The sequence below is a fragment of the Dasypus novemcinctus genome, chromosome 10, assembly GCF_030445035.2.
Source record: "Dasypus novemcinctus isolate mDasNov1 chromosome 10, mDasNov1.1.hap2, whole genome shotgun sequence".
NCBI classification, from domain to species: Eukaryota; Metazoa; Chordata; class Mammalia; order Cingulata; family Dasypodidae; genus Dasypus; species Dasypus novemcinctus.
In genome coordinates this window covers 90,486,561-90,506,496 of record NC_080682.1, presented here as the reverse complement: position 1 = coordinate 90,506,496, position 19,936 = coordinate 90,486,561, and the positions used below count along the sequence as shown (strand labels likewise).

The 19,936-nt window shown below is 41.0% G+C and overlaps 1 protein-coding gene across 1 annotated transcript; it reads right to left on the bottom strand.

The window, feature by feature from the left end:
• Window positions 1-542: 542 nt before the first annotated feature.
• On the bottom strand, window positions 543-17,694 carry MRPL17 (mitochondrial ribosomal protein L17). The gene is given in 5 exon segments (XM_012528402.3): window positions 543-5,108; window positions 5,111-5,258; window positions 5,551-5,619; window positions 5,905-6,117; window positions 17,632-17,694. Coding segments are annotated over 5 exon segments (612 nt in total). The 3' UTR covers window positions 543-4,989.
• Between the last annotated feature and the right edge of the window lie 2,242 nt (window positions 17,695-19,936).

The window sequence follows — 19,936 nt, the reverse complement described above, 5'->3', positions numbered from 1 at the left end:
ATTTATAAATGCCTATTTTGACCCATTTCCTTTACTGGGTTGTGGGAGAGGTGAATTAGATGTGTTCCCTGCCCTAAAGGAGTCCACTGTCTAGTGATGTGTGCCAAACTATATAATTAGATCCTTGCTGTAATGAAGGGTATATGTACTGTGTGAAATTGGACCACTGGAAAAGTGCCTAGTTTTTCCTCGGGAATTCAGTGAATACTTCGCAAAAATGGCATGATTTCCGTTTTGGCTAAGTCTTGGGAAATGTGCAGGTGTTTTCTGTCAGTAGGGTGGTTAGAAATAGGCCAAGAAATTGGAGTATGAATTGTGTGGGAAATGAATTAGAGATTTTTGCATTCTTGACAACCATTAATAGCATGAAAGTCCCTGTGAAGGAGCCCATTTCTTTCACCTTGGCATACTCAGCACTGTGGGTAAGCACTGTCCCTGCACAAAGTACCAAATTTATTGTCTTGTAAAGCTCAGTCAGAGTTGAATATAGTGTGGAAGACATGGGTTACTACTCCTTATTTGATAAATATATTGAGCACTTATTTTTTTAAACAAATCAATTTTATTGATACATATTAATAAAGCATACAATTCACCCAAATTGTACAATCAGTGGTATTTGGTATAATCAGATAGTTGTGTATTCATCACCTCAATCATTATTATAGCATTTTCATTATTTAAATAACAGTAATAATAAAAAAACAGACAAACAAGAAAATTCTTCACCTCTCAATCTCTATGCTTCCCCTGCTGTGCATAGCTGCTACTATTTTGGGCTTTTCTTGCATATTTATTTATCTATTAAGCAGTTTTAATGAGTTATGTTCACATACCATACGATCTATCGAAAATGTATAACCAACAGTTTTTAGTATAATCACAAGGTTGTGAGAACTTATTATTTATTAGGCCCTATGGTAAGAATAAAGTTACCAAAAAGAATGAGTCCCAGTCCAGGGCTTCAGGAGCTCAGCTGGGTGAAGGAATGAGTCAGGTAGACAGGCACTTGTAGTATGGTGTGATGAAAGCTTTGGTAGAGGTGGATGCCTGGAAGACCATGTTGGCACACAGGAGGGGGCCTAGCCCACATTAGAGGGTGATGTAGAGTTTGGAAAGTCCTCAAAACAGTGACCAGAACAGAGACTTGAATGACAGGTAGGAGCTCACTTGAAAGAGGGGGAGTATATTTTAATAGAGGGAACATTATGTGCTAAGCTATGCATATTCAAAGAATAACAAGTAATTTCCTATGAAAGGTGGGAGTAGATAACGGTAGGAGAGTGGGCTGAGGAAATGGCTGGGACCAGGTAAAAGACAGCCTGGTGTATTATGATATGCAAAGTATTTTGGATTGTAGCCACTGGGGGCGATGGTGAGCCACTGAAATGCTGGTGAGACCATTGATTTTCAAAGCACAGGCTGTAATCCAATAGTGAGTTGTAGGATCAGTTTGGTGACTTCATTTAAAAAAGTGAACTAGAAGAGAGTAGAAAGTGTTAGTGGGCAGCACATTTGTAAAGATAAAAAATGTTTTGTGAAGGTTTTGTATCAATTATATGCTTGTGAATATTGTGTTCCAGTGGAAAATGTTTTTTTATCTATGGGTTATAGTAACAAAAATTATAAAAACAAACAAAAAATTGAGAAACACTAAAGGTTCAACAGTACATAAATTAATACAGCAGGTTACTTTTCCTAGCAATTAACAGAAAACCCAGGAATCCTTAAATGGGAATAATCACTAAAGATTATCTCTATATAAATAGGATTCCATAGGTTGGAAGCTCTAGCTCTACTACACTTTTACAATATTTTCAAGAACTGTTCCTTTTAATTGTTCTGATCTGCCATTCTCAGTGTGACCTTCAGCCTAAAGCCAGTACCCCAGTGGCACTCAGAATTATATACTACCTTACTCTTTTCCATCAGAATACAGCCTGGTTTCTCACTGGCCCAATTTAGTTAGGCCTATCTATTCCTGATCCCATCAACAGCAAAGGGATGGAAATACCCTGACAGCTTTAGACTAATCTGGGTGGGTGTTTGGGAACCAACCCATTGTGGGGAACTGTAATGCAATGTGGTAAATTCAGTGTATTATAGAAGCATTATAGAGACATCTATGTTGACAAAGTAATGAATTCAGGTGTGGGGATGGTCAGAAGAGCTACCCAGGAGATGCCAAATTTTGTGTACAAGTTAAGTAGATATAAGGGGGAAGGGTTGTGTAGGTAACGACTACATTACCAAAAGACAGAAAGGGCTATGCACAGAGAAACTGCCAAAGCAAGGACTTCTATGCATCTGGAGCACTGACGCAAGGCAAGTTACTGGAGTAGTGATCAGATGCCTGGTCATGAAGGGACGTCATGGTAAGGAATGTGAATTCTTTCATGTAGTGAATGAGGATCCATTACTTTCACTATGGTTTGGCAGCCATGTGGAGGGAGGCAAATTAGGAGGCTGCTGCAATAATCCAGGATATAGATGTCCTGGATTTCAGAACAAAGGTGTAGGTGTCTGCAAACTTGAGAAACACTATGGAAATAAAATCAATGCAACTTGGTAATCCGACTGTTGAAGAGGAGTGTAAGGAAACAATTGCTGGCTTTTCAAGGATATAGGGCTTATACTGCATAGTTGTTGATCTGCTGAAGGTAGATTAAGTTCATTATTATTATTATTAAGATTTTATTTTTATTTATTTATTTCTCCCCACCCCTCGTTGTTTTGCACTTGCTGTGTCTGTGCATCTTCCTTGTTTCTTTAGGAGGTACTTGGAACTGAATGGGTGAACTCTGATGTAGGAGGGAGATGCCCAATTACCTCAGCCACCTCCACTTCCTGCTTTGTTTTGTCCTTTCTTATGTCTATTGTATTTTTGCGTCATCTTGTTGCATCACCTTGCCATGTGTGCTGTCGTGCCAACTCACTGTCCTCTTTAGGAGGCACAGGGAACCAAACCATGGACCTCCCATGTGGTAGGTGGGAGTCCAATCGTTTGAGCCACATCCGCTTTCCAAGTTCATTGTTTTTTGAGAAGGGAGTGGGCATTAACCTTACTGTAAAGAACTGGAGCCTAAGACAGAGAACCTGAAAGAGGTGAAAGGGAAATTGAATTTATCTAGGCCTACCTTGGGTCTGGTATTTATTACAGAGGTGCATAGATGGACTTGAGGGCACATTCTACCAACTAGGATGAAAAGTTATTTATAGGCCAGATTGGTAAAATTCCTGATACACAGTTATTTCCCTTGTGTTATTCCCAAATCTCCAAATCTTGTGTTATTCCCAAATGTTCTAGGAGTCATGTACTCTTATTTGGGCCAAATGTTAAAGGGGATACAGTGTCCCTAGAGGCCATTGTGGCAGTGGTCCATTAGACTGTGGGCTCCTTGATGGCAGAAATTGTTTGTCTCATCTCTTATTTCCAAGTATCTAGCCAAAGACATTTAGTAAATGGTCTATCCCTAACGCCTAACATGGTGCTGGATATGAGCAGATGCTTAATAAGGGACTAAGTGGAAAAGTTACAGAAGTTCTGCCAGATTCCACTTAGTTATCAATACTTAAAGACATAGTTTTAATTTCAAAGAAACCACTTTCTCTAGGAGTCAAGGAAGATTACTAGATACCTAGCTGGTAAGAATAGGCATGCCAAGGAAATATAGGGAGAGAGGTGACGAGATGTGTTCAGAGTTGTAAGTTTATGCAACAAATGTTTTGAACATCTGCTCTATGTCATTTAAAATATAATTATTAGAAAGAGCCATGTGACAGTGGTGTAAAGGATAAATTGGAGTATAGGTAAACAAATAGAGAGGCCTCTTGGGAGCATATGAGTCTCAGACTATGGAAGTTACAGTGAAATGACACTGGAATAGTTCTGTCACTGATGCTCATGCTACTTGCCAGACCAGTAATCCTCTGCTTTTGCTTTGACTTATTATCTCAGACAATCAATGGATTCAGTGGGCCAAAAACACTCTCAAGGTCCAGTTAAGATAAGACCTCTTCTCATTATACTAGTCTCTGGCAATAACTGTCAGGCCCTGCCATCAAGTGTCTAGGACAGGGATGACTGTTCATCTTTGGGTCTCCCATGACTGCCATTCTAGTCAAGCCTCTTAGCCTGAGGAATAGGCAGCCAGAATGACCTTACGATAAATAGTGAATTGGCAGGAACTCCCTGCTTCTCACATGCCCTGGCCGGATTTCCCTTTTCCAAGTCCCAGTGAGGCTGAGATGTGACAATAATAAAAACTTGCAGGAAATTCCCGGCAGGTTTAACTTCCTAATCCTCCTCCCACTTCAACCCTCTCCCTCACCCCTCCCTGCACCCTCAGAGGAAGGAGTTCATTCTGGAATTCAACATTCTCTGGATGCCTCCACCTCTTCAGCTGTGGTGGTGATACATTTGAGTTCTTTTCCTCCAAGACACATTCAGGGCCTGAGGAAGGAAATGAAGGTAACACGTGATCCTGCCTAGGAATGTTTGTAGTATACCCTGAAGATTCCAAGGTTTCCTAACCTGGTAGGAAGTAAATAGTTTTCTTTATGAAATCCCAGTCTCTCTGCTAAATGTCAAAACTTAGTTGCCTTCAGGGCCATTTTGGAGTCATAGGATATATGCTCCATCTAAATTGGCATTTAAGAAAAACAAAACCGTGCTAACAAACACAACCCAGATCTAAGAGCCAGAAACGTAAGTCGTGAATTTACTATTCCTGATAGACTGAGCATTTGGAAAGTTCTCATTCTCCGGAAATTCCAGGGGAAGAAAATAAAATCAATTTACATATATTCATACAAGGAATTTTATCTGTTGTGCAAAGAGAGGGTCATCTGGCTCCCAGAAGTTTCTGGGCCCCATTAGGACTGTCTGTCCATTTTACAACCCTAACTTCAGGTCTGTTCAGATATTAAGAGAGCTGCAAGGGCCTGTGATCATGGGCACCTATAGGACCACAGACCCGTGTGCTCCAGTTAAATCTCTGGTGCTTGAGCTGTGGGGGTGCTGTGGATGCTGGTTTCCTGGTTCCGCCTGTCTTGTCTAAGGACTAGTCGCAGCCCCTTCAGCAGCTGGTTTAAGAGTGTAAGGATAGGAGGCATTTCCCTTTACACTCGATCACTGCCATCTTGGCCCGATCCTGTTCACTCCGATTCGGAATTTACAGCATTCTTGTGTGGCCCCCATTCTGATTTTGGTACCGTGGGGCCAGAACTTTAAACAGTTTTGGGATCAAGTCCTTCTCCTAGAGGAGAGAGTTTTCAGTGAGAAAGCAGAGTAAGGTACTATTGTAGAGGAATTTAACTTTCAACCACTCTCAAAGGTGGGGTCCAAACCCACATACCTAGACCTTCCCTGGGCCCCAATCTGGAAATGTCAAAGTTACACAGAGGGCCCAGTTACATAGCTTAACACACATATTTCTAATTTAGTTCACAGTTGTCCAGAAATGAGTGCCCTGGCTTTACTCTGCCAGTTCCTCCCTCCCCCCCTTGGAATAACGGATGCGATTTCCTAGGTAGATGGAATGCACTCACCGTGAGCCAGAAGTCAGCCACGCGCATGGCTCATTCATTGGTGTCTCTCAGCTTCCCATAGTCGATGAGCTGTAAGAACACAATGTTACTGAAGCAACCCGAGCAACAAACGAGACACCAACCTCATTCCTCTAATGCTCCACCGCAACTCATTCATTCCACTAGCAAAGTATCTCCCGTAATTCAACCTACCCTTACCCTGCAGCCCTAACCCGTCTTCCACTTGAGGCACCAGAGACATGGACTTGATTCAGGGTACCAGGGCAGGGCTTACCAGGGCAGTCCCCCTCCCTCTCCAGATCCAGCCGGACTCCGCCCCTCTCGAGCCCGCCTAGCGCCATGCCCCGCCCTCACCTTCTCTGCATAGCCCCTCATCTCGTCCACCCGCGCCCACGGAGCTTCGATGCGTTCATGTCGCACCAGGCCAGTAAGCAAGTTCCGCAGCAGGTGGATGCGTGACTCTGGCCCCAAGCCCATGGGACGGAATAGGCGGCCATGAGAGGTGGCAGCGGCGAGGACAGCTGCACGTTCCCACTTTTCCCCGCCACTTAAGAGACAAAGTGGAAACTAGTAGAGGGGCGGGGCGGAGAGGTGAATTTCAATTAGCGCATGCGCCGCTCCTAGCAGCGTGGTGGACGTGTTTGCGCATGAGTGTCAGAGTTTGCCTCCCTGGCAACCTGGCTGAGGGTGGAGAAAAGGTGTTGATCTTTTCCAGTGGGCGTGAGTGCGCTGGGCGGGCTTCTGGGTTTCTCTCGTGCTGCGTCAGCCTTTTTGAGAATTTTAGGCGAGGAAAGCTCTGCCGCGGAGGCTTCTGGGAAAGTGAGTATCAGAGGGAAAAGGCCTCTGGGCGGGAGCCAGGTCCGGTCTTTGGACCATCCTAGCTTGCACTGAGCTGTTGAGAAAAGGCGTGCCAGTTATCCTGAACGCATCATTGTTTAACAAAATTATTTTCAGTAATAATAATGAATTTTTTTTTTTTTTAATTTTTATTTAATTCCCCTCCCCTCCCCCGGTTGTCTGTTTTCTGTGTCTTTTTGCTGCGTCTTGTTTCTTTGTCTATTTCTTTGTCCGCTTTTGTTGTCGTCAGCGGCATGGGAAGTGTGGGCGGCGCCATTCCTCAGCAGGCTGCTCCCTCCTTCGCGCTGGGCGGCTCTCCTTATGGGTGCACTCCTTGCGCGTGGGGCTCCCCCACGCGGGGGACACCCCTGTGTGGCAGGGCACTCCTTGCGCGCATCAGCACTGCGCATGGGCCAGCTCCACACGGGTCAAGGAGGCCCGGGGCTTGAACCGCGGGCCTCCCATGTGGTAGATGACGCCCTAACCACTGGGCCAAAGTCCGTTTCCCAATAATAATGAATTGAAACTAATAGCGATGCCGTGAAAGAGGTCATCCCAGGTGAAAGAAAAACTACATTCGCAAGTAACGTATTAATACCTTAAAATTGCATCAGGGTGTTTCTTGAAAAAAGTGAAAAAACATATCCACATATTTTTATGTTAAACTAATGGATAATAATGTAATTTCTGTTTTTGAGCCTTACGCCTGCAAATTATAATGGCAGAATTACTCCTGTTAACATACTCCTGCTCTGTGTAGTTAGATTTGCCACTCTTTGGTCAAAGGTGAATTTTAAAAGCAACAGACACCACATAATTAGAAAAAGCCACAAACATATGGATATATTGGCAGAGATTTATACAAATCACATTTCAAATAAATTCCTGAAATTACAATACGCTCCATGTCTTGTTTCTTTGCGATCAATTCTTGAAGATTCCACCTGTCTCCATAATTGAAAAATCTTCACTAAGGTGTCTTAACTAGAAGATTCATCATAAATTTCTTTTGGTAGACACATATGATTTTCTTCTGCAAAAATCATAGGAAATGGACAAATGATAGTGAACATTGACATTGGCATTTGACCGACTGCTTTAGAAGGCATGTCCAGTTCTTGGTAAAAATGATTGCAGCATCAAGCACTGCCAGTTTGATTTCTTCTGACAATGTAAGACCATCATTCCCAACTTTTAGAAGAATTTTTGTCTATGTTTCCTGCTGGAAGAAGAGGACTGGGCCTGCCTCCACCCCTGCAGGGGACTCTTAAACACCTGTGTCCTGTGTTGCTGAAGCTTCTGTGAAGAGGTGTCCAGGGAGCCAGTACAGGGAGCCGAGCAAGTGTTCAATCTGGGATTTATTGGTGATGATGGGAGGCAATTGCTGATTGTCCCTAAGCCATCTTCCAGTTCTGTTCTGAGAATCCTTACTGCCAAGATGTAGCGTAGGGACTAGCTCTTTTTTGATACAGTTCCACTCCTTCCCACTCAGGTCAGGGTCTTAACACCTCCTAAATCCAGTGTTATTGGAGGGGTTGGGCGAAGGCAGACCCTGTCACCAGGGTGTCTGGTGGAATGGTGATGGTATTAGGCTCAATTTAATTGACATTTTCACAATTAGAGTCATTAGGGTATTGAGATTAACAGCAAATCGAAACACACCTCCAAATGGGAAGAAGAAACCTTAGAAGCAGTTGAATTTAGGAAAACAAATTACTTGTCTATATGGGGCCATAGTCAAGGTTTTCAGTACTGTACAGGGACATGGCCATTTGGAATAGAAATCAGCATAACCTGTGATGGTGAAATTTCACTCTGGAAAATGTGGCTACTGTTTCCAACTTGGCTTCCCTCTTCGTGCGGTGTTCTTTCCCCACCCTGCTTCATTTCCTTGTATTATTAGTGAGACTATAAAGTCTGCCTGCTGCTGAGATTAACAAGTCTTTCAAGGTCAGGGAAGGACTCTGACTCATATGTCCTATCTCCTCTCCTCTCTTTTCCACCCCGCAAGCTAGTACTGTGTTTTCTGTTTAGCAATACAAGTTTGTAAAAAAAAATTTTAAGAAAGGAACTTGATTTGTCTGTCCCTTAATAATTTCACCTTTACTTAAGACAATTGTTTATCCTTCCTCTTCTTTTCCATTTGATCCATATTATTGGATATAACTTTATTTGAACTTTTAAAGTACATAATCTAGTGAGGTATTAAATATTAAACAAATACATAGATGAATATTTATATGCTTGGAAAGGGATGGTATGGGTTTTTGTGGGAATATACAATGAAGTAAATTTAACCTCATTTAGTAGGTCAGGGAAGGCTTTTCTGAGGAAGGATGTCTAATCTGGAACCTGATGGATAAATAGGTTTTAGCTGAGTGAAAAAGTAATGAAGAGTGTTCTGAGTGAAGGAAATGGTTTGTTTGACTGCCCAGAAGAAAAAGCATTTTGGGGCATTTCTGGAATAGAGAAAAGCTCATTGTGGCTGGAGAAGAGTGAGTGGAAAGAGGTTAAGTTTTTGAGGCTGGAGTGAGGCATGTGACAGATTGTGCATGACCATATAAATCATGTTAATAATTTTGGGCTCTGTCTTAAAAGGCCATAGGAAGTTACTGTAGGTTTAGGGAGAGGAATTGTATGATTAGGTTTTCATTTTGAATAGATCTCTTTTGGCTTCAATTGTGGATAATGGGTGGAGGGAGAATGAGATAGGGAACCCAGTTAACCTCTTGTGGTAGTGTAGATGAAAAGATGGTAACTCAGCAGAGATGTGTGATAGGAGTGGTTTCTCATTTATTTATTCAACAAATATTTATCAGATACATTTAAGGTCCCAAAGGAAACAAAGCACAACCAAATTATGTATGATGTAGGCTGGATTTAGAGAAACCAACCAGGGATAGTGCAGGACATTGGGGCTAGCAATATTGGTACCATTACCTTTTAGTTCTGAAGGAGGAAGCGTGGGCAGCAATTCCTGGAAGCGTGATTGGGTAGCCTTATGGAGGGAGTGATACACAGAAATTTAGGTGGCTGAACAAGTAGCCAGATCTCACTCTCTTTCCCTTTTATTGTTTGCTGGTGCTTCCTGTTGACCAAACCCATCCAGAAGCTAGAGGGCAACTGAGCTCAGTTTCAAGGCACAGAACAGGACAGAGAAAGATGGTGAGGGTACCTGAAGAAGCAAAGAAAATATATAGCACAAGCAATGAAAAAAAACCAAGGCTGTAGATATATAGGGCTGATATTCTAGGAAAACTTTTATACTGAGGTACGCATATACCTAGGGGTACACAGAGACTTCCTAGAAGGTACACTTGCATGGATCTTAAGAAATTTTTTTCCAGGTGCTCAACTTCCATGTGCCTCTTTTCTAAAACTGATCTGCCTACAAATGTATCTAGTAGAAATAGCATTTTGCTTCTTCCTTCTTACCTCCCCGTTCACACTTTAGAAAAGAAAGCCATTCCTCTTGTCCATCCTTTTTAATTCTGGCTAATCTGTTTTACTTGCTATCACTCTTCAATTATTTCTCTGCTCATTTATTCATTTCTACTGTCTATTTAAGAGAGACTGATTAGCTTTACTTGAATATATTATTAATTTTATTGTAAGTAATGCCTTAAACAATAATTAATGTAGGTTTGTAAGCTCTGCACCTCTGAATGGTGCAATACCTTCTTTTATTTTACTGTTAATATCTATTGAATCTGATCTCATTTTAACATTGGATATTTTTGATTTAGAAACACATGACCTAAAAAAAACCCAAAACTGTCCCATACATTTTTCTAAGATACATTTTCAATAAAAATTTTTATAATTATTCATCAAAAAATTGGAAAATATTTTGTTTAGCTGTTGTGGCAGTTTGATATTGTTTATGAATTCCAAAAATAGTTATTGGATTATGTTTGTAAACTGGTCTGTCCCTCTGGGTGTACTAGATTATGTTGGATTCAGAGGTCTCACTTTTACTTGATTAAACAATGATTAAGGCTTTGATTGGGCCATATCAGCAGGACATTGCATCCCCACCCCCTTAGTAGGTGGGGACTCACAGAGAAACTGCAGTGCAGGGAAGGGAGATTGGAGTTTTGAGCTGGAGCCTCAGGAAGTAGATTCACAGGAGAAGAACACAGAGGAATAGAGACAGTGCCGCAGACATCGAACCCTGGGTAGAGAGAGAGAAAGCCTAGAGAGACTGATGACCTACAGCTGATATTGGAAGAAGTTGGGATCACGGAGTCTTAGGAGGAGGAGGAAGGCTGAACGTCGGCAGCCATCTTGTTCCAATATGTGGCAACAGAGTTTAGTGAGGGAAGTAACTTATGCTTTACGGCCTGTTAAATGTAAGCTTCTACCCCAAATAAATACCCTTTATAAATGCCAACAAATTTCTGGTATTTTGCATCAGCACCCTTTTGGCTGACTAACACAGTTGTGTATTATTAAAAACTGAAGTGATAACTGAACTCCTAAGTAATCAACTGACATTTAAATTTCAATTTATGTACACACTTTTGTGGCATGGAATCTGTGTTTACAAAACACATAACTGAAAAAGGGCTGGCAAGCAGAATATATTAAAAAACAAGCTCCTATAAAATAAACATAAAATATAAATGGGCAAGAGGCTTAAGCAGGCACTTTATAAAAGTGAATATTCAAATAGTCACTAAAGCATGAAAAGATGCCCAACCTCATTAATAATCAGGGGACAACATATCAAAACTGTATTGAAATAGTACTACATGCTCCAGAATGGCTAAAATTAAGAAGACTGAATATACTAAATGTGCTGAGGATGAGATATAACTGGATCTCTTGTAAATTGTTGGTAGGAATGTACAGTTATACAGCCAGTTTAAAAACTGGTTGGTAGGAAGCAGATTTGGCTCAATGGATAGAGCATCCCCCTACCACATGGGAGGTCTGAGGCTCAAATCCAGGGCCTCCTGACCTGTGTGGTGAAGCTGGTCCATGTACACAAGGAGTGCCATGCCATACAGGGGTGTCCCCAATGTAGGGGAGCCCCACACACAAGGAGTACATCCCGTAAGGAGGGACGCTCTGTGCCAAAAAAATTGCAGCCTGCCCAGAATTGGTGCTGCACACACAGAGAGCTGATGCAGCAAGATGACTCAACAAAAAGAGACACAGAGTCTTGGCACTGCTGATGAGAATACAAGCGGACACAGAAGAACGCACAGTGAATGGACACAGAAAGCAGACAACTGGGGGGTGGGGGAGGGGAGAGAAATAAAAAAATAAAAATAAAAATCTTTAAAAAAAAATCAACAAAAAACTGGTTGGTATTATCTACTGAAGTTGAAGGTATATGATGCTATACCCCAGCAATTTTACTTTTGGCACGTACCTGATGGAAATGTGTGTATATATGGGCCAAAAGATAAGTGCAAGAATATTCAGAGCAGCATTATTTAAAATATCCCCAGAATGGAAACAACTCGACTGTCAGTAGTAAAATGGATAAATGTGATATGGCTCTATAATGGAATACTTTACAACTATGAAAATGAACCAACTACAGCTCCATTTAGTAACATGGATAAATCTTACAAATATAATGTTGAGTGAAGGAATTCAGACACAGAACATACTGTATCATTTCAATTGCCAGTTCAAAAACAGATAAAACTAATCTATAGGGTTGAAGCCTTTTGGGAATAAGAAAGATATAGTGAGTGGAAGAGGGCATGAAGGAGAGGTTCTGGGAGTATTATTAATGCTCTATAATTTGACCTTGATTATAGTTTACTTAGTTCACGGTTCATTTTTGATAATTATTTGAACTACATATGATTTATGTGCTTTTTAGTATAGTTATTATATTTCAATTTAAAAAGAAAAAAAAGATTAGCCACATCTTTTATGGCCTTCTGACTCATTGAAGGTATTTCTTGCTGGGTGAGTGAAACAATGAATAATTGCCCCTTCCCTACCAAAGATGTCCGTGTCCCAATCCCTGTAACCTGTAAATATGCTACTTAACATGGCAGTAATAATATTGCATTTGTGGTTAAATTAAGACTTTTGAGATTATCCTAGATTACCTGAGTGGGCCCGATATAATGAGTGAGTATTATTTAATCCAATAGAGACTGAATACTTCCTAAATGTATATTTAAAATATCAGGTTGCACTGAATATAAACTATATTGAACATTTAATTTTTTTTCTCCTGCCAGCCAGCAGATAAGGGTTTGGGAGGGATACCAGATTAAAAACTGAAATAAAGAGAGTAAAATGTCTGTTCATTTTCTGAGTCATAGTAGAAGCCTTAGAATTCATCCAAAATTTTCCTTCTGCAAGGTCATCCATATTTCTTGGATAAGCTTTTCAAAAGAGGGACAAGAGGATTGGGGAAGTACATATCATCATGCCTTTCTTTCTGTCCTATTTTCTATCCCTGTTTTCTGGACTATCTTTGAGTTTGGGAGGTTGGGAGGGAATTTGAACTTGTATCCCTAGCCTTCTTACTTTTTTGTTATGTTCTCTTCTCTCTTTAGGAGAATTCTCCGCATGCAAGAAAGTTTCCAATAAATAATCCCATTCAGCAAACTTTTACTGAGGATGCAGTAAGTGTGATATAAAAGGGGATATAAAGAAAAGGCTGGTGCTGGCCTGAGTACGGGCACAGGAAAATAGAGAAACAGGCATTTAAATGAATGGTTAGTATAACTACCAAAGTTGAAGAAAAAGAAGCTAAGACTAACATGTCTGTGACGTCTTCCCAGATCCCCAATAAGTTATATTTTCTTCAACCTTTTACCAACATTTCCACCTTGCATTTCTGTGTCACTTATCACATTTCATTCTGTCCTGTTTTCATATTCTTTGCCACTGTCTGTTTACATTTTAGGAACAAGATCCATGTCTAATTCACTTTTTAAAGCTTTGGGTCCTGGTGAAATTCTAGAAATACAAGGAATGTTGAGTGTGGAAACAGTGTCAAGCTATGCGTAGATGTTTGTTCAAAGATGTTCATTGCAGTGCTATTTATAATAATGAAAATTTAGGAACTTGCACACCTACCAATAGGGGCTTGATTAATTACATAAGTTATGTTCTGTAGGCCGTAAAATTAATGATGATGATAGAGTGTGTATTAGTCAGCCAAAGGGGTGCTGATGCAAAATACCAGAAATTGGTTGGTTTTTATAAAGGGTATTTATTTGGGATAGAAGCTTACAGTTACCAGGCCATAAAGCTCAAGTTACCTCCCTCATCAAAGTTTATTGCCATGTGTTGGAGCAAGATGGCTGCCGGTGTCTGCAAAGGTTTAGCCTTCCTGGGTTCCTCTCCAGCTCTGCTAGCTCCACAAGGCCCGCCGTAGACTATCAGGCAAATGGCTCTTCTCTCTTCTTGGGCCTCTGCTGTGTCTAATTGAGCCTTCTCTCTGCTCCTCTGTGTGCTTACTTCCTGGGATCCAGCATAAAAACTCCAACTTCCCTTTTCTGTGGTGTGGTTTCTCTGTGAGTTCCTGCCCCCTCTTGGTGGGGACTCAACATCATACTGACGTGACCCAATCAAAGCCTTAATCATTATTTTATCAAATAGAAGTGAAACCTCTGAATCACCCAATACAGTCTAAGGGTGTCACTAGCCAGAGGAACAGACCAGTTTACAAACATAATCAGTATTTCTTTTTGGAATTCATCAATAATATCAAACTGGCACAGAGTGGTATTTGTTGACTTAGAAAAATGTTCATAGTAGATTTTGAGTGGAAAAGGAGATTCCAGAAGAACATGTTACTATCATATGTGCAGAATTTTACATATTTAACTGAGTGTCCATATATCTGGAAGGATGGTCTTTAAAAATGTTTACAGGAGTTAATCTGGGTCATGGAATTTTGTGTGTTTTTAATTTTTCTTTGTTTTTCAATATTTTTTAATTTTTTCAATGAATAACACTTTTTTTAAAAAAGAAAAACCAAAACTTTTCAGACATTCCATTAAAATCTGATTCTCCTATCCAAATCTTCAGTGTTTCATTGCACAGTGGCTCTCAATGGGTGATCCAAGAGACATTTGGCAATGTTACAAGACCATTTTTAGTTGTCATGACTGTGGGAAGTGATACTAGTATCTAGTAGTTAGAGGCTGAGGATGCTACTAAACATTCTACAATGAACTGAACAGTCTCCTACCACAAAAAATTATCAGAGCCAGAGGATCAGCAGCGTCAATGTTGAGAAACCTAGAGGAATCTTTATCTTGATATGGTTCTTTACTACCACCTGGTGGTGAGAGTAGGGCCTGTAATTTCCATTTTGTTTCCACCTGAAGCCAGAGGATTGAACTGGGGCTGCGGAAATCACATGGAGGACTATAAGAAGGAGAGTTATAGTTAGAATGCAGGCTGGAAAAGAGTAAGGAATATCCATGGTTGGGAGAGTCTGATGCTCCTACTAAGAGCAGTAGCTGCTCCTGAGGCTGCCACTCTGTATCTGTAAACCCCACATTAAGATTTCCATTCACTGGTCTTATGTGACTCCAGAGACCCAGAAAACTAAATGTTTGAGGCAAGAAAGGGTTTAGGTAAAATTTATAAACTTAAGCTGGCAGATAAAAGGAAGTGGGATGGGAACAAGGAGAGGAAGAATTTCCACTTGCACTCATAGGTGTCTCGCACTACCTAGGATGATAAAGTGTTGGTTTTGCTAGGAATAATTTCAGTCTGGAGCACTTGGATGCCATCCAGGGATCCTTGGTTTGGCTCATGTTAAGTATCACCTCCATGTCACTCCCAAGGAATGCATTTGCAAGGCCTCTGCTTCCTTCCTTCTCTCTACCACAAAGGCATGTGGAAAAAATATCTATTCTTACTCTGCTCATCATTTTCTCTCTTTTTTCTCAATCTCCAGTTTTCTGTTTTCTAATTATAGCTTACTAATGCATCGCTCATCCAACAGCTCCTCTCCACTGTTCTCAACAGGACTGTGGCCACTGTTCACTTTGCTGCTTGCTGATCACTTCTGGAAGGCCTGGAAAGGATTCTGCTCTCTTCTTACTAGGGTTGGGAAGAGAAGACTGTTACGTAGTTCTTATTTCTTTTTTGTACTGTTTATTCTCCACCATTCCGTTGTACTTTTGTGAGGAATGTAAAAGAAGACAAATAAATAGAAAGATGTGTTTTTCTTAGGGAGATTCATTACTGCAAGAAGAATCTATTTTTCTTAAACTTGAATATATATTTAATTCAATCTCAATAAATTAGTGGGAAAGGATGGATTCTTCGAAAACTAATAGTCATAAGAAAATAATATTGAGTATACCTTATTCCATTCATAAAAATAATTTGCAGAAGTGTCAGATGTTAAAGTAAAAAATTTGGTAAAAGCACTAGAAAATGAGATCAGATATTATCTTTGTTGTTGATGTTATTACTGATGTGAGGAATGCCATTCTAAGCAAGAGACAAAAGTATATAAGCTTATTTCTGTTAAGAAATGGTATATAGAAAGTGAAAAGGAAGGTGTCAACTGGGAAATAAATATTTGCAACACCTATATGAGATAAATAACTGATTTACTTCCTATGTAAACAGTCTTACAAATAAATGGAACCCAATAACTGAACATAAAAGAAACAAGTGACAAGAAGAATCAGTAGAAAGGAAGAAATACCAAAAGCTTGTAAATAACTGAAAGATCCAAATATCACTAACAACAAATTAAAAAATGTGAGATTATTACTATTTTTTCCAAAATTTGATAAATAAAACTTGGTTGGAAAGGGTGTGAAGATACTGACAAAGTCAAAGAATTCTTAGATACTATAGTATCTGTAGCAGTTTGATACTGTTTATGAATTTAAAAAATAGTGGATTGTATATGTAAACTGGCCTGTTCCTCTGGGCATATTAGATTGTGTTAGATTCAGAGGTTTCACTTTTACTTTATTAAATCAATATTAGGGCTTTTATTTGACTACGTCATTAGGGCACGCATGGTTGAGCCCCCACCCACTTCGTGGGGGTGAAACAGACTTTCACATGGAAGCAAATACAGGGAGGAGAACACACAGAGAGAGACAGCTCATTAGACAGGATCTTGTAGCCCAGAAAGAGAGATGAGCCTGATAGGCTAGAGCTGACCTTGTGAAGCGACCAGAGCCACTGAGCCTGGAAAGAAAGGAGCCCTGGGAAGGGAGAAGAGCCTTAGGCCAGCCTACAGCTTAGCTCAGAAGAAGCTGGGACCACAGTACCTTAAGAGAAAAGAGGAAGGCTGAACCCTTGCAGATATCAGCAGTCATCTTGCTTCAACCCATGGCAATAGTTATTTGGTGAGCAAGTACCTCTTATGGTACCTTGAGTTGTACTCAAGCCTTAAGAGGAAAGAGAGAGGCTGAACTCTCGCAGACATCGCCCACCATCTTGCTCAACATGTGGCAACAGACTTTGGGTCTGAAGTAACCTTTAGTTGGGCTCTTTAGGGCCTTGTGACTGTAAGCTTCTACCCCAAATAAATACCCTTTATAAAAGTCAACAGATTTCTGGTATTTTGCATCAGCACCTCTTTGGCTGAATAATATAGTATCTAACAGAATTAAAAATCACTTACCCTATGACTGAGCAATTCTATTTAAATGAAATGATTCTTCCTTTATTTATTCATCATTACAGCATTTTAATTTATGTAATAGCAAATCAGGAGATAATCCTAAATGACCATCAGTAGCTGGTTAAATAAAATACTGTGTACCTGTGAAGTGAATGAATAGAATGAAGCAGCTGTATGTGTGTTGATAATGAAAGATCTCCCAGGTAATTTAAATGAATAAAAGTGGGAGGAGTTTATGTTTATGTTAGCTTGGATCCTCCGAGTAGCTGGCACCAAGATAGAATCAACATGTAAGAGATGTACTGGGTGAAATGCCTATGAGGCATAAAGGGAGATAGAGTAGTAGTAAGTAAGGAAAGCCTTCAGACCACAGTGCAGGTCTAACACCTGAGAAAGGACAGAGGGAAGGAAGGACTGGGTAAGAGAGTTTCAGACCATAGTGCATTTCTGAGAAAGTATCAGCTAGGCTTATAGGGAAATCTTACATCAAAGATTTCCAGTTGCAGTAGGTTGGCCACAGGCAGGACTGGGCCAGCACTAGTAATCTTACAATGCTCAGTCATTGACTGGAGGAAGCCTATAGGAGGTGTGGCCTCATTGTGAACACCAAGATGGATCCAAAGGGGTGGCAGCTGGAGGCTGTCAGTCACCTGTGCTCCTTGCAACAGGTTCTCTTGAGTGAGATCAAAGTGGTAGACCTCCATGACCAGCATAGTCCACTTCTTGTGCCATTATCATCCAGTTCTCCAAAATGGAGAACAGCTCCATGGTGCCTCTTGGCCACTTTTCTTCAGGAGAAACTTGGAAGAGGAATGGTAATGATATGAAATATAATGTATTAAATTCAGCCACCCCTGCCAAGATGGTGAATTTTCTCCTTGGGTACTGGAGACTTTTTCCTTGCCTGCCTGCTGGATACAAGGAGTTCAGAGTGCTACAGTAGCATCTGTAGTTTGTAATTCAATGAAATTCTTGCTATGTTGTGTCCCTTGGCACGAGCTTCCCCATTTTTGGGGCTCAGGACCTCTGTCTCCCTGCAAAGTAGTGATGGGAAGCCTAATGTCCCAGTAGATCATTTAATGTGATGGTAAGTGGGGCCACCCCTCTTTCTAACCCAACTCATACATTATTCCTATTGTGGAAAGCACCATATGGAGGTCTCTGATTTAATATATGTAATGCATCCTGAAGGATGAAACCCCATCCTAGCAGGGCACAGCTTCCAAGCTAGTATTTTAGCTGTGCCTTCAATAAGTCTTCCTGCGCTCTATGAGGCTGGCTGCTGTTGTATGGTGCATGATATGAACAGTGGATCCCATAGGCCATTCAAGCACCTTTACTATGAAGTGGGTACTCTGCTTGGGTGCCAAGCTGTGTGGGATTTTATACCTGTGGCTCGGGGATTATTCCATCCTCCAGGGGTGCTAGTTAAAGTTATGCAGGCAGGAAAGACAAGTGCATACCTGGAAAGAGTATCTCTGTGAAGATGAACTGTTGGCCCTCACAGGACAGAAGAAGTCTGTGACAATTTGAAGTTCTTTTTATGAATTTCCAAAAAAGAGAAATTATGTTCTTAAACTAATCTATTCCTGTGGGTGTGGTACCCTTTGCATTAGATTCACTTTATTTTTTTAAAATTTATTTTTAATTGTCTTTTTTTAAAAAAGATACATAGATCACAAAAAACATTACATTAAAAAATATAAGAAGTTCCCACATACTGCACACCCCACCCCACCCACTCCTCCTACATCAACAACTTCTTTCATCGTTGTGGCACATTCACTGCATTTGGTGAATATGTTTTGGGGCACTGCTGCACCACATGGATTATAGTTTACATTGTATTTTACACACTCACCCAGGACATTCACTGGGTTATGGCAGGATATATAATGTCCAGCATTTGTCCCTGCAATATTACTTAGGACAACTCCAAGTCCCAAAAATGCCCCCACATTACATCTCTTTTTCCCTCTCCCTGCCCTCAGCAACTACCATGGCCACTGTCTCCACATCAATGATACAATTTCTTCCATTGCTAGAGTCACAATTCTGCTATAGTAGAATACCAGTAAGTCCACTCTAATCCATATTTTTTTCCTACATCCTGTGGACCCTGGGATGGGGATGTCCACTCCACCTCTAAATTGAGAGAAGGCTTAGATCCCACATGGCTGATGGATATGCTTCTCCTGCTTGGAGTTGTAGGCACTCTTGGTTCCCTGGTGTAGTAGTTGACCATCTTCACCTTCCTGCTGGCTGACCTGGGTAAGTCCAACAAACTGGAAAGTAGGAGCTGCAAGTCTGCTGAGGCTCAGAGCCCAGCTGGCACATGGCCAGTCCAGAGGTTCAAGTCTCCTGATTATATACCAACCCCAGCACCAACCAGGTTCAGTAAAGTTGACAGAAGCATGTGTAGAAAGGTCACATCTGAATCCAACTCCATCACACTCAGGAGCACAAATTCCAAAGTAGGGCCCATTGACAAGGCACTCAACTCCAGAGCCATTTGCCATGACCATAGAGCCTCTGTGTCTCCATAGTTCTTAGGAGCCCCTACCTGGGGTTGTATCTACTTTGGCTGTCTCTGGGATCCTGCTGAGATGTGCGTAAGTGCGACCCCTCTGATGACCTCCCAGTTTATTTTGAAGTCTCTTAGCCATATAAGCTGATTTGTCTTTACAATTTCCCCCATTTATTCAAGGTGTTTTTCTAGTTGTATCACCAGCTGGTGATTGGTAGTAATCCCTTGGCCCAGGGAGGCTCATCCCTGGGAGTCATGTCCCACAGTGGGGGGAAGGTAATGCATTTACATGCTGAGAGTGCCTTAGAGAGTGGCCACATTTGAGGTACCATGCAGCTCTAGGCCTAGTTGAAATTTCAGGCACACAGGCTCATAAGCATAGTCATCAGTATTAAGGACTCATCATTGGACCATCCTTCTTTACTGGT